The sequence below is a fragment of the Eptatretus burgeri genome, chromosome 11, assembly GCF_056783735.1.
Source record: "Eptatretus burgeri isolate ZD-2024b chromosome 11, Ebu_testis_v1, whole genome shotgun sequence".
NCBI classification, from domain to species: domain Eukaryota; kingdom Metazoa; phylum Chordata; class Myxini; order Myxiniformes; family Myxinidae; genus Eptatretus; species Eptatretus burgeri.
The window spans coordinates 23,315,502-23,329,589 of NC_140971.1; the positions used below are offsets into that span (position 1 = coordinate 23,315,502).

A 14,088-nucleotide genomic window follows, 5' to 3' on the forward strand; every position below is an offset into this window, starting at 1 on the left:
TAATCCTACCCTCCCCTATGTGCAACAATTGACCTATTATCGAGGTTGACAAGTTTACATATCTGGGGTCTGTGGTTTCCATAACAGGAGAGGGAGATGCAGATGTACTACAATGGAATCAAAAAGCAAGGCAAGGACAGTTTGGAAATCAAAGAAGTATAACACCAAAACTAAGCTGAAGATCTTTGACAGGAACATGAAGTCAATCCTTCTCTATGGATGTGAATCTTGGGGAATTTCCAAAGAAATAGCATTCAAACTGGAGTCTTTCATTTACTGCAGCCAAAAGAAAATCTTGAGAATCTTCTGGCCTGACATGGCTCATAAGAAAGAGGTTGAAAGGTTAACAGGGAGGAAAAACATCAAAGAGGAGATCAAAATTAGGGTGGAGATGGATTGGTCACGTGTTGCGTATTGAGGATCAAGATATCCTGAAAAGAGCAAATTGTTCGGCACCTGATGGGAAGAGAGGGGTTGGATGACCAAGAGAAACCTGGTGACATACCGTTGAGAAGGAAATGAAAGGAATGAAGGTCACCTTGAATAAAATCAGAACTTGGGCTCAAGACTGACGAAAGTGGCGGAAGTTCATAACAAGCTCCATATGCCAGGTGGCATGATGGGATAATAAGCAATAATCCATCCTTCTTCTAGTTCTTTGTCTGCATCGTTCTCGCATGAATTGTTGAGTTGATTACCACCACAGGATTAGTAGGTTTGTTTACATTGCACATAATAATTTAAATGAAATTGCCACATGGTTGTCCTTGCAAAAGGGTTGCAGTGGCTTTGGTCATTACGATCGATATGTGACGAGACATGTAAGTGATGAAATGAATAAGGAAGTCAACTGCCTGTTAATAAAACATTATTTGTCAATGAACTGAGGAAAAATGAATAGACAGGAACCAACCCTGTCATTTCAGTAAATTATCAATACCATGGTGTAAGCCGGTTGAGTACTCGTCTCACAAACTGAGCCCAATGACCCAGGCATGACAATAAACCCCATGCTAACTTTCAGACCAGTGACCAGGTTCCACCCTGAATTCAAATCTGCAGATTGAGGTCAAATGGTCAAGGTCAAACCTTCACTCCCCAGCACACAATCAGCAGACCCTGTCCATTGCACATGATGGAAACCAGTCAATCCCATAATTCTCAGATCATGCAGATGGCAAAGGATGGGGGAGGAGGGGGGAGGGTCATGATTTCCATGAGAATAAAATAATGAACATTATACAAATAGCTTAAGTAATGCAATTATAGAATAATCACACAAACAAAGCAAAACGCAATAAGGCATCGCACTGAGGCGGAAATTAATAAACCCACATAATTACGGGCTGCACGTGGCAATGCAACGGAAATGAGCTTCCCAGACGTACCGGTATCTGTGCGGAATGAGAACAATTTCACAAACGATGAGTGCAGCGCCCAGAAAACATCGTGCGATTAATCACTGCGGAGTGCGCACCTTTACAAAGCCGCAAGCGTTGATTCGCATCGTCGCACTCCGAGGAAAAATGGGGACAAAAGGCAATGGATGCACCAAAGTCTGGCAAGTGTGAGATGTGCCAGACCGAGAGCATGCCCTGCCAAAACTTTACGGAATGTACCTGAGAACGGTTGATAATTCATACACAAATCAAACACTTGCCATCTTAAAGATACATTAACCTTATATTACATATGTGGATTTGGATGGTCCTGGATTGTTCAGTTATGCAAAGTGATCCCACTGAATGTTTTTCTAAACTTGTTCTATTTTGTTTTTAATGCTGCATTTATTACTTTAAAAAACAATTAACAAAAAAATTAAAAACACAAAAACAAAACAATTAACAAAAAAAAAAAAAACAATTAACAAAATATTTTTTTCAAAAAACAAAACAATTTCAACATTATTGTTGTTAAAATGGAGGGCCAGCAGGATAGCTTAGAGGTATATGCACTCAGCTGTCTAGCCTGGGTTTGAATCTCCACCAAGCTATTAACTGTCACCCTGTTGTTTCACATGTTGGATGATGCATCAATACATCCGCCATCCATCGGATGGAGAGGATCTGCCTGCCAGCAGTGTGACCACTCCTCATTTTCATAAATGCCAAGGTGAGCCAATGAAAAAATCCAGGAATTCACAAGGTTTCGGAAAAGCGATGATAATAGAAAACCTATACGCCAAGAAAACCTATAGAAAACCAAGACGCCAAGGTGAACAACGAATAGCCAAGATCTTGTGAAAAAAGCCAAGGAGTGGTCACACTGCCTGCCAGGTCTAGTTCATGTTGGACATTAAAGATATCATTGTGTCCTTTGTGAAGAGTAGGCGAGTTATCAGCGGCACCCAAAACTAATTACAAATTCCTGCCTAATCTGCCAGGAGCAAGTGGTCTGGTGTTCTTAAACATCCCTTGACACCGGCTTACATTGCTTGCTATCCCAGAGCGCGGTTGTTCTCTGGGTTTCAGCTACTACACTAAAACCAAATTGACATTCCCAGGTTCTCATGTCATAAGCTGGCTGTCTTCGGCTATGAAGGGTTGGCAGGGTTAGGGCTAGGGTTAGGATTCACCAAATAATGAAATAACATTTCCAAAGGATTGACCACATTATATTTGTAAGAAAAGAAATGCAAAAGAAGAAGAAGCACAAATAGTTTGCACAAATAATATATGCTTCAATTACAGTCCAAATATTTACAGAAGCACAGTTTAAGCAAAAAAGGAATTAGCCAATAGAAGGTGATTGATGCTAATGGGGTTTTAAACTCCCTTCATGCCAAGGGCTTCTTCGCTCGGCCTCCAGTGTTTCCAAATACTGTTCCTTTTTCTTGAGATTATTTTCATTCCAAATCTATCATTCATTAATACTCCTTTGATCTGCCAATTTGGGGGTTAAAAAAAAAAATCCATCCTCATTACACAGCAAAGTGAATGTAACCAATGGCTTGAAGGCTTAACATGATAATGTAAAAAAGCCAAAACTGAATGCAATACATTGACAGCATATTGAACATGACAGGGGAATAAATATAATGAACATCATTAGTTACACATCGCTTGGTGGTGAAGCTAATGAATGAGCCATGATTGTAAAGGAATATAAATACTGCAACCCCAGTGAAAACGAGGACAGAAGAAGTGATGATGAAACACCAAAAAGATTTCACTGCCATCACTGGAGTGACACAAAAAGCAAACGCTGCATGTAATAGTATGAAGTGTGGTGTTAAAATACCATTCACATATGTATCCTCCATTGCACGTGGCAAGCTGTGAATAAATCCGGCATCCTGAAAATATCCTTCGCAATGGGAAAGCTCTCTGTGGATTGTTTCACAGTTCACATTGCTGGAGTTATCAGCTGAGCTCATCGTATAGGTTATTTGAATGACATCAAATCAGGATGCAAATCCAACCAGGATTGTCATCAGCTATATTGCATACACTGCATTATCCCAGGACATCAAGGTGATGTTGTTTTGATGCCATCCTAGGATGATGGATGGCAAAACTATGGTTGGAAAAACAGGGCGTTGTCAAAATAGCCATTTTCGAGTAGATAAGCCAGTACATTTACAAAACCCCTAAAAAAAATGTTGATTCGTTGCAAGGTGTCCTTTCCTGTAATATTGCACTTCCTCATCATCTGTTTTTAATATTGCTGTTCCATGAGCCTCAACAATGTGGGTGTGTGTGTGTGTGTTTACATCTTAACAAATCAAATATCTGTAGATTATTTAATAGCAGTAGAATTAAGATCAATACTTTAATAGAACAATTGAAAAAAGTTTGGCAAATCGCCTACAGATTAATAGAAGAGGATGATCAAGAGGACCTCCCAATCCAACACGTGGAAGCAATTGCGGATGTGATTGACCAAAGAATGTACAAAGAGTAATCTAAAGAAGTTGATCATAGAAAAGACAATGACATCATCAAAATTATGCTTGATAACAAACGGGTGGAAATAATCAATATCAACAAAATACGACAACAGAAGGAAGTGTGGAGTAAACTTCTTCCAAGAGAGAGAGAGAGAGAGAGAGAGAGAGAGAGAGAGAGAGAGAGAGAGAGAGAGAGAGAGAGAGAGAGAGAGAGAGAGAGAGAGAGAGAGAGAGAGAGAGAGAGAGAGAGAGAGAGAGTGTGGACAGGTTGGGTGTGTGACAAGGAAGAATTGATTCGATTTTAGTGAAGATCCGGATCTGATAATTTTTTAAAAGTGATTTTTCACCATTGAGAGATTGTGCTAAATCGATATATAGCAAGATATCTCAAAAAGTTGTGGACGGATTCAGACGAAAGTTTGTGGATTCGTTGGTGTGCAGCAAGGACGAATTGATTCGATTTTGGTGAAGATGAGAATCCTGATCTGGATACGAGAATTATTTAATTTACCAAGTGATTCTTCACCATTGAGAGATTTGGCAAAAAACGATATTTCGCATGACCTTTCAAAAATGTATTTGGCCTGATATGTTGTCATGGATCAGGCATTATGTGGCAGAGGTATGCACTCTACCGAGTGCCCTTGTCATTGTAATTGTGAACATTCCATATTTAAAGATCCACACCATCAACACATTATCACAAGTGATTTCAGAATAGTGAAAGAGAAAATTCCATGCATTACTTACTAAAGCACCAAATTATACAGAAAATAAAAGGATTAACTGGAATAAAGCAATGGAACTTACAATGATAGGACTGAAAGAATGGATGAGACAACAAATTGATGAACACAGAGTACCAAACACAAATGGCTTTATGGTTGGAGGAGGTAGAGAAACATATGTTGAAACGAGAATTGTTGATTTGAAAAGAAAAATTCGAATCAATAATCTGAAGGTAATTTTAAACAATCCAGAGACAAGTGATTATATAAAACAGTTTCAAACACAATATGTTATTGTTCCAATTAACAAAGCAAATAATAATATTGTATTTCTATATAAAACATTCCACATTTTGGAAGAATTGGGATGACAGACTGGACTCTCAAAGACCAACAAAATAAGTAACGATAATAACATCGACTTGATACAACACCATATAAATCACTCAAAAGTGATGAGACTGTTAGTTACAGGTAAACACCATAAATTGCCATGCATTTACTGGATCCCAAAAATGTACAAAAACCCACGTAAGACGAGGTTCATCATCGCAAGTAGAGAATGCAGTTTGAAGCCATTGTCAGGTAGTGTTACAGGGGCAGTGAAACTAACTTGTAAATGCTTAAAAAACTACCGTGAAGAGGCGAGGTTTTATTCTGGTTAACAAAAAAATTTTCTGGATCACTGATAATTCCAAACCTGTAATCGATAGTATCCAAAAACATTGTAACAAGGGTAAGGGTGAATGTCGATCAACTTATGCTTTTTACATGATACACAAACATTCCACGTGACAAGCTTGGAACCACATTGAACAGAGCGGTAAATAAAGCATTTTCAGGAGATAATAAAGTATATATTACAGTTTATCAAAAAGAGAAAAAATGGTCTTTTAAGGAAAATGAATATTCATGTAGTTTTTCAAAAGATAGACTGAAAAAGTATTTGATTTCTCCGAAACAAGTTTCTTTACATTTGGCAACAAGATATTCCAGCAAGCAGTGGGGATACCCATGGGTTCAGATCTGGCCCCATTATTTACAAGTTTGTTCCTGCACATATTCGAGTCTGATTGGGTTCAGAACATGTGCAGGAACAAACTAACAACTGCATGAAGGTGTGGAAACATCTTTATAGTCATTGATGATTTAATTCCAATTAATTATTGATGGCTTTGTCATTTGATCAGCTTAATGATGACGTACAATGTATCCAAAAGAACTCAAATTAAAAAAGGGAAAATCAAACTCTCACTTCAGGTTCTTTTTTTTCAGAATTACAAATTGATATCAATAATAATAAATTTCATACCAAATTATTTGAGAAATGAGGTGCTTTTCCATTCCACATTGAACGAATGCCTTCCCAAGACAGCAACATTCCAAAGAAGATATTCTACGGTACGGTTGCAAGTGAAATAATTATGTCCGTGAGAGCAACCACACACAGTACTGAACTTGTCAACAGAGTAAAACAACACTCATGGCTCGCAGACTTCCTCTCCTGTCGCAGTCAACGTGTGGCCCTAAATGGAGTTCTTTCATCCCCTCTTCCTGTCCAGGCTGGAGTTCCTCAAGGCAACGTTCTGGGTCCTGTTCTTTTTCTGGTTTTCATCAATGATCTCTCCGACTCTCCTGAAAATCCTCTTTATCTCCTTGCTGATGACTCCACCCTCTGCCGTACCATCTGTCATCCCTCAGACCAGCAAGCAGCAGCTTCTTCACTCACTGCAGATCTGGATAAAATCACAAACTGGTCCAACATGTGGAACATGTCTTTCAATCCGGACAACTCTCACACTCTCACTGTGTCTCTCCAAAAGGACCGTTTGGCACCCCCCCCTCCCCCAATCCACTTTCTCAACAATCCTCTGGAAGAAGTCCTTTCTTTCAAGCTTCTGGGTCTCACTGTCTGCCATGATATTTCCTGGGAAAGCCACATTTCCAACCTGGCCTCCAAAGCCATTCGCCGACTGGGAAACCTCCATCTTGCAAAGTCCTTCCTTGGCCCACCTGAACTTCTGACCATATACAAAGCTTTCATCCGCAGCCTGATGGAGTACTGCTGTCTCCTCTGGGCTGGTGCTCCTGCCTCCCACCTTTCTCGGCTTCCCGCTCTGGAAACCAAGGCATTTCGGATCATTGGCATCTTCCACGATGAGGCTGAGTATTTGGGTTTCTCACTCTCTCACTACAGGCAGGTCAGTGGTCTTTCTGTCCTCTACCGTCTCCTCTCCGGTCTCGCCCCCCCCCCCGCTGTGTCTCCGATTTGTCCCCATATTTCCGCAGGGTGCTGAAGGTCCGCCAACAACCCCCTTCTATATTATATATATATATATATATATATATATATATATATATATATATATATATATATATATATATATATATATATACATTCTGAAAATGTTTTTTTTTTTTAATGCAATTTGACATTGCCTAAAGGATGGATTAATTCTTTAAAATGTTCGACAAGAATCACGCGTTCTTCCACAGTGAGCGCCATGGCGTGACTGAATGAAAACCGTTAAACCTCACTGCCGGGTCATGTGATACCTGATAACTCTCAGGATCATGTCATCTTTCTGTAACATTAGGCTACACTTACACAAAATATTAGGTTCCTAACAGATATAATTGTCCTTGTATCGGAATTATTTATGGTTCTCAAATAAAAGAAAAGAAAATAAATCACCCCGTATTCTTGCCTTTGCCCAAAATCATCACTTGATTGGCTGAAACACCTGTTTACAGAGTATCATGGGATGAGAATTTCAGGGATTGTACATTCCTGAAGGGACAAGAGAGGATATTGCCATTGGTCAGTGCGTTAGTGAGTGTGTGTGTTCTGCGTGCAGTGATGCTTTAATATAGATCATTCATTCTCCGACTTAATGGAATTGATAAACCTTGAAGAGTCTCTACGTTGTTAGATGTTCAGTCTTGTTTCATCTCATCATCTTATATTTTTGCCTTGGCCTTAGCATTGCTCCTTGATTGGTTGAAACACTTGTTTACAGGGTATCACGGGATGAGCATTTCAGGGATTGTACATTCCTGTAGGGATGAGGGAGGCTATTGTAATTGGCTTGTGTGACAATGAGTGTGTGAGTGATTTTTTACCCCATGTGTGAAGCCTAAAGTGGGGTTAAGCAATTGGTTCACTTAGTCTGTCTACAAATGTCACTCTATGATCGAGAAACTACTTGATTTCAATTGAATGTTATATTTTGAACACTGCAGAACACGAATTTGAACATGAACTCGCAGTGTAGCACTTTGCCTCTGAATTTGGCAAATTGTATGGAATCTTATCCCGAGCGAGCATGCACTCCCGAGCGAGAGAGGAGTTAGGCAATTATTTCACTTTGTAGGCCTGTCTGGCAGTGAAACAAAATTGAAAACAAGAAAAAGAGCAATCAGAGGTTGCAAACCCTCAGCAGGACTTCTTTTGAGTGGTGTATTTTTACAGGTTTTCAGGTTAATCCAATATGGCTGCCAAACCATGTGACCTATGATGTTATATGTGTGACTCTTTTGTTCCTCATGGATAGGCGGTCATATGTGTAAAGTTTCGCCTCGATCTGTTCAGCCGCTTCAGAGAAGAAGATTTTTGAAGGTATTTTATTGAAAACAATATGGCTGCCGAATCATGTGACCAATGACGTCTTGAAATTTTTTTTTGTAGACCATTTTATCCCTAGAAGACCCTCAAAATTTTTCATGATCGGATGTGGCGTTCTACATATGCAATTATGCCGTCAAAACGAGGGCACCTATGATGTCATAAAAAACAGCACATTCCCTGTGAGGAGTACTTACTGTGTGCCACGTTTCAAAATTTTCCTTGGTGGTGGTTACAGAGATACAGAGGTCCAAAGTTTTCCCGTTTTTCCAATTTATGGCTGCCACACCACATAACCTATGACGCCATAATTGTCATTGAAACATTCTACATGAGTATTCACACTAATGGTGAAAAAAATCATCTCAATCCGACAAGCAGTTGCGGAGAAAAATCCGAAAGTTCTGTGTGGTTAAACAAACAGACAGACAGACTGTCAAACAAACAAACAAACAGAACCAAATGCAATACCTTCTCCGAATCATTCGGCGAGGGTGATAATTTCAAACAGGAAACTTACCGTTTTTAAGGACATTATAAAGGACCCAAACAACAGGCACGAAGAACTAATTTGACGTGTTAAATAAGGTGGAGAAAAATACGGTGCCCATCAACGGCGGTAAACTTTCCGAATGTTTTTTCCTACAGACTTTGAAATATTTACATTATTTCAATTTAATTACACACTTGAACACTGTATAATGCAAATCAAATTGTTTGCACTGCCAAACACCTCCACTTTAGCAGTTCTTGGACAAAATACTGCGTGGGATAGTCTTCCATGAACTCTCGAGTTGATATTCAAATAGGACTGCAAATCCTGAAGCTAACCTGGATCAGGAGCAACTGCCACTCAAACCCCCCCCACAGACACTCTTAGACACTGATTTTCTTATGCTGTGAACAAACTTTGGTACATCATGGGTGATGAAGGTTGTGGTCAAGTTTCATTAAAATTGTGTGTAATTTCTGAGAAGACAGCAACTACCTATTTTGGCGAGTCCAAGCCCTCTCTCCCACCCCCCACTCCCTCCTAGACCCTCTTAATGAGTGCAGATTTTGATGCGGTCAATAAACTTTTGTTAAGCATCAGATATGAAGCTTGTGGCCGAGTTTCATCAAAATTGTGTGCTGGTTTAAGCGATAATGACTGAAGTGTTTACAGACTCACTGACTGACTGTCTAACTGACTCACCTATGGACACTGCTCGATCGCATAAGCTCACTGGATTCAGTCTTTGGGTATAATTGACTCTCCTATCGGTGGAACATGGGCCAGCAGGAGTTACTCCACCAGCTTGTATGTGAGCTGTCCATATTGACTATCATTGACTGTTAATATCGACTGTTCGCTTGAGGCATGATCAGCTGGCTTCTTTGCAGGATTGAGGATATAAATGATCTTTGACTCCTTCCATTTAGGTGCTACTTCAAGAAGTTGTTCGGGTGAGGGAGTGAATGTTAGTGGATGAAGGGATCAAACCAGTGTCGTTCATTGGGCCCAAAATTCTTCAATAACTCAGAATAGATGCCATGTGAACTTTTATTTATTTATGCATTTATTTTTTGCAGGTTCTAAGGCTCATGGAGGAGATGCAAACTGGAGTCATAGCCATGTGACAGCACCGGACTTGAATCTCTCCCAACTTTCATGGAAAATACGGCAGTGCCAATTTTGTCTCTTGTATAGGGTGGGCCACAAAAATGTGACATGTTTGAAATGCTGATAAGGATCTTACTGTAAGCGATAGGAATGTACGGTTAAGTTTATATTTCGGAAAAAAACCGAACACATTTTTCATTTGTGATATTAAGGCATTCACTAACACAATACAATTACTGCAGCATTTGAATCGATGAGATGTGTGACCACAGCCAGATAATCCGTGATGGCATTTTTAGTGACAAGTGCCATGTTTGCAGGATGATCAACAAATAAAATCACCATTTTGGGGAATGGGAAAAAAAAATCCTGATGATGATGTCTAATTGCCTTCACACTCTAAAAATAACAGCTCGTGTGGCACAGCATTAATGCTAAGAAGATATAGGGCCATTATGTTATGCCACAAGAATTTGCATGTGTGCACATGCTGGACGAATTGAACATACATTCAAACAAAGAAAATCTTTAGATGTCTCTCGATATTGTGGTCTATTTTGCTAATTTTGATCAGCGTTGGAGATAAAACGGTGGTCTATCATTCTTCACATTGTCGAATCATCTCCCCGTGTCTGTTATCTCGTTCATTCATTTCTTATACACACGCTGATTCTTTCCCATTCAGTTCCTCCCCGGGCCATTGTAAACTCGTTTTTGTGTTGTTCTCCCAATCATTCTTATGTATGCCCCCCCCCCCACCCACACACACTCTTTTCATGCCTTTTGGTAGTTTGCGAACTAATTTTGTGATAATGTGATACTAGTTTGTGATAATGATTCCCATTATCATCTCACTCCTTCATGAGCCTAGGATCGAGACACTTGTTTAAAAAAAAAAAACAAGAAAAGAAATCTCTTGTTAAAGTGAGATCTTTCCCCAAAAGGTCTCTAATGATATGATAAAAATCCAAATGTGTCTCCAAGTTAACCTTTGAATAACGATCCAATCCAGGTGTGTTATATGTAGTTCACTGGATTAATTTTGCTTCAACATCATTGTATTAGACAGCATCAGAGCATTTCTGATACACGAGGGTACTGCAGACTTAATGTGTGCATGCACAATTCCTGAATTCCTCCTTGATCTATGTGTGCGCTGATTGAATTGAAACAGCAACACCACCTTAGCAGCAAGTCAAGAACTCGAATTAGAGGTCGATGTTAGGTTAGTGGAGATTGGTTGTTTCATCATTGCGTTATGGGGAAGGTGTGATAAAAATATGCAGCAGGTTGAACACGTCTATATCTACTGGTATTTACCATTTCTGGTGTTGTCTCCCGATTCCCATGATAGTATGCATCCAGGATCTGTGTTATTACCCGTAATGGTTAAAAATCCCAAATCCAGGCTTGCTGGACACGTTAACTATTTCGTTACTCTTTTTCTCCTTTGGGGAAACTGCCCGACTGAGTGAGGGTGCTCAATCGCACTCTTCCCTCCAGGGCTACAAGCAAATGGTGCACTACCATCTCATGTCATCATACATCCATACCCACAATCTTTTATGCCCTCATTATCCCTACATAACCGAGCCCAACCATTTTCATGCAGGTTAATGTGTCTCATCATCCTCTTTTCCTGTTCGTTCATTCCCTTGCTTATTGTGACCCTATGTCATCTCGCCCTTCTATGAGCCTCGATCTTGTTTAAAAAAAATTGCAATCAATGAAAATGATAATCATTATGGTGTATAATGGCAGCGGCTAACTGCGTGCCACATCGAAAAAATGAAATAACCTTTGCCCATGCCATCCGCTTTGTTAAAATGTTGAACAGACTAACGTGAAAATGACATGTCGGACAGAAACGCAACCGAAGCATTTGGAATCCTCACGTTGTGCCTCTCTTATTCACTGCGTATGGAAGGGAGGAGTTAAATGCCTGTGGGTTACACATTCACCGGGCGTGTAGCACTTTCTTGAAACACATGCTATTTGGATGCAATGAACAGTTTTGAGCATTTATGCCAAAAACCCAATGGTAGGCTCGTCTTTATAGCTTTGTTCTTTCTTTTCTTGTTTTTGTTTCTTGCCTCCCCTTTCAGGTGGAAAATCCATAAGGACTGCAGATGAATTTGCATAATTGTGAAAAATATGCCGAGGCAGCACAGATAATGTGTGACGTTAGTCTTCTGTCCAATAATACAATAACCCGAGCTTGGGAAATTTGAAACATGGCACAGTCAGCAAGGCTTCCAGGATTTACAGCACATTTCTGAAACATAGCGACTGGGCTGCCTCGACTTCCAGCATGCGTCCAGCTGCGGAGCATATCACTAACATGCCTTGAGGGAGGCAGCAGAAAAGCTCAGTCATAGCATACTCCCCTCTGAATGGTATAATCTGGATTGGATCTTCCAAGAAATGGTATCAGTGTCACAAATGTCATCCGAGTGGTTCTCAGACAAAGCACTACAGTTATCTTTCATAAATAATAGTAGTATATTGGGAATGAACCATGATCAAACTATATTTTCCCTGTCCTTCAATCTTCTCTCCTATTCTTCTCTTGTATTGTATTCTCTGAGATCGGGATATCGTGAATAGCATTACGAAAGTGGTTCTGTGGCTGCAAATACAGAGGCACTTAAATGTTTTTAACCCAACATTTGATACATATCATTTTGGCACAGGGAGCTACTCATCCATTGTTTCATTGGGAAACTTCATCAACAACATTACCATGGAAGGGAAAGACATATTGAATGACCAAATAATATTACTCATGAAAAACTCATTAAAACTCTCACTTTTATCATCAACCTCTGCCTCTTAGAACTTACCCTGCCCCTTTCCTCCAGCCTGGTGAGCATGACTATGATGGTGCTGCGCTGTTCCCAGACCATACGCCAGAAATCTCCAAACGTTTCTGCAAGGGGACCCTGGGTGCCGATGTAGGCATTATGGCGCCGATAACCATCCAGATAGTTGGCATTGATGTAATCACTGCCAGGAATGCCTGGTGTATAAAAAGGTGATGAAGAGGAGAGAGAGTCAGGTAAATTAGGATGTGCACTTCAAGACCATTCCAGTTTATCTTTATACCACGACCATTGATGCAATTTGAACTTTATAATGAATTACCTTCGATTGGTGCGAGAATAACCCGTGAATGGTCATAAGCTATAACGTTGGCATAGCGATTCTTCACCTTGTTAACTTCTTGGTTTGAGTTTTCCCACGTGAACTGCTGCCCTGGGTCAATGGACTGAGACAAAGAAGGGGGTTTTGGGAGAGAGAGCAGGGGAGAGCGAGGATTGCCAGAAAATGGAGAGCGGAGAAAGGAAGGTGGGTGAACAAGATGAAGGAGGATGGAAAGGGATGGAAGCAGGTGGCTGGGCAGGGGAAGGAGACAAAAAGATGAAGAAGGTAAGAAAGAAAGGAAATAAACACAGGAAGAGAGAGAAAAAGTGAGGGGGAAAAAAAAAAGAGAAAAAATTGCAAATGCATTTGATGTGGGTATAAGAAAGGAAGGAAAGAAAAGAAAGAAATAAAAATAAAGGGGAAAAGAAAAATGACAGAGAAGAAAGAAAATGAAAAAAGAAAGGCAAAATGGGAAGAAAAAGAGAAAAAAAAATAAAGAAAGAAGAAAAATAAAAAGAAAGAAAGAAAAACCTACAACTAAAAAAAAAAAATTATTACGTAAAGTTTTGAAAAAAAAATATGAAGGAATATGATTTAAAAAAAAAAAATGTCAGCATGTGATAATGAATTAATCCACCACAAAATATAAGATGCAGAATGAATCAATGACTCATGTATTGACATGAGAAAAAGGATCAAGCCAAATGATTAATCAATCCAACAAAGGTTTACAAAAGCCATTTTTTTATCAACCACAACAAAATGGTGTCATGAAATGGAACACAAAGGTTTATATCAAAAGGTCCGAGACAGTTGTCATCAAAAAGTCTTGATTTCATGTGCATTTCATCACAGGTTCTAAGGCGCAGATAGTAGCTGGAACAAAAATCACGCACATACGTGTGGACAGGACATTAGGCAACACCGGACTTTGACTTCTGGGAAACACAGCTGATGACCTTTGGGGAAATGACGTACATTTCTGGGGTACTCTGGGTATCCTCACATTGTGATGTCATTTTTATCTTCGCAGTCGGCGGGACAATTAAGGATAGATCTCTCCCCCTCGTTCCACCACGTGGGATGCCAATCGGTGTTC

At 39.8% G+C, this 14,088-nt stretch overlaps 1 protein-coding gene across 5 annotated transcripts in view; it reads right to left on the minus strand.

The window, feature by feature from the left end:
* LOC147016666 (receptor-type tyrosine-protein phosphatase S-like) overlaps window positions 1-14,088 on the minus strand; it is a 643,261-nt gene that overhangs the window by 90,655 nt on the left and 538,518 nt on the right. For all 5 annotated transcript variants that reach the window (XM_085845560.1, XM_085845558.1, XM_085845559.1 and 2 more), the window contains 2 exons: window positions 12,990-13,113; window positions 12,689-12,864 (listed from right to left, as the gene is read on the minus strand). In XM_085845560.1, the coding sequence (XP_085701686.1) occupies window positions 12,689-12,864; window positions 12,990-13,113 (300 nt within the window). The remainder of the gene's footprint in view (window positions 1-12,688; window positions 12,865-12,989; window positions 13,114-14,088) is intronic.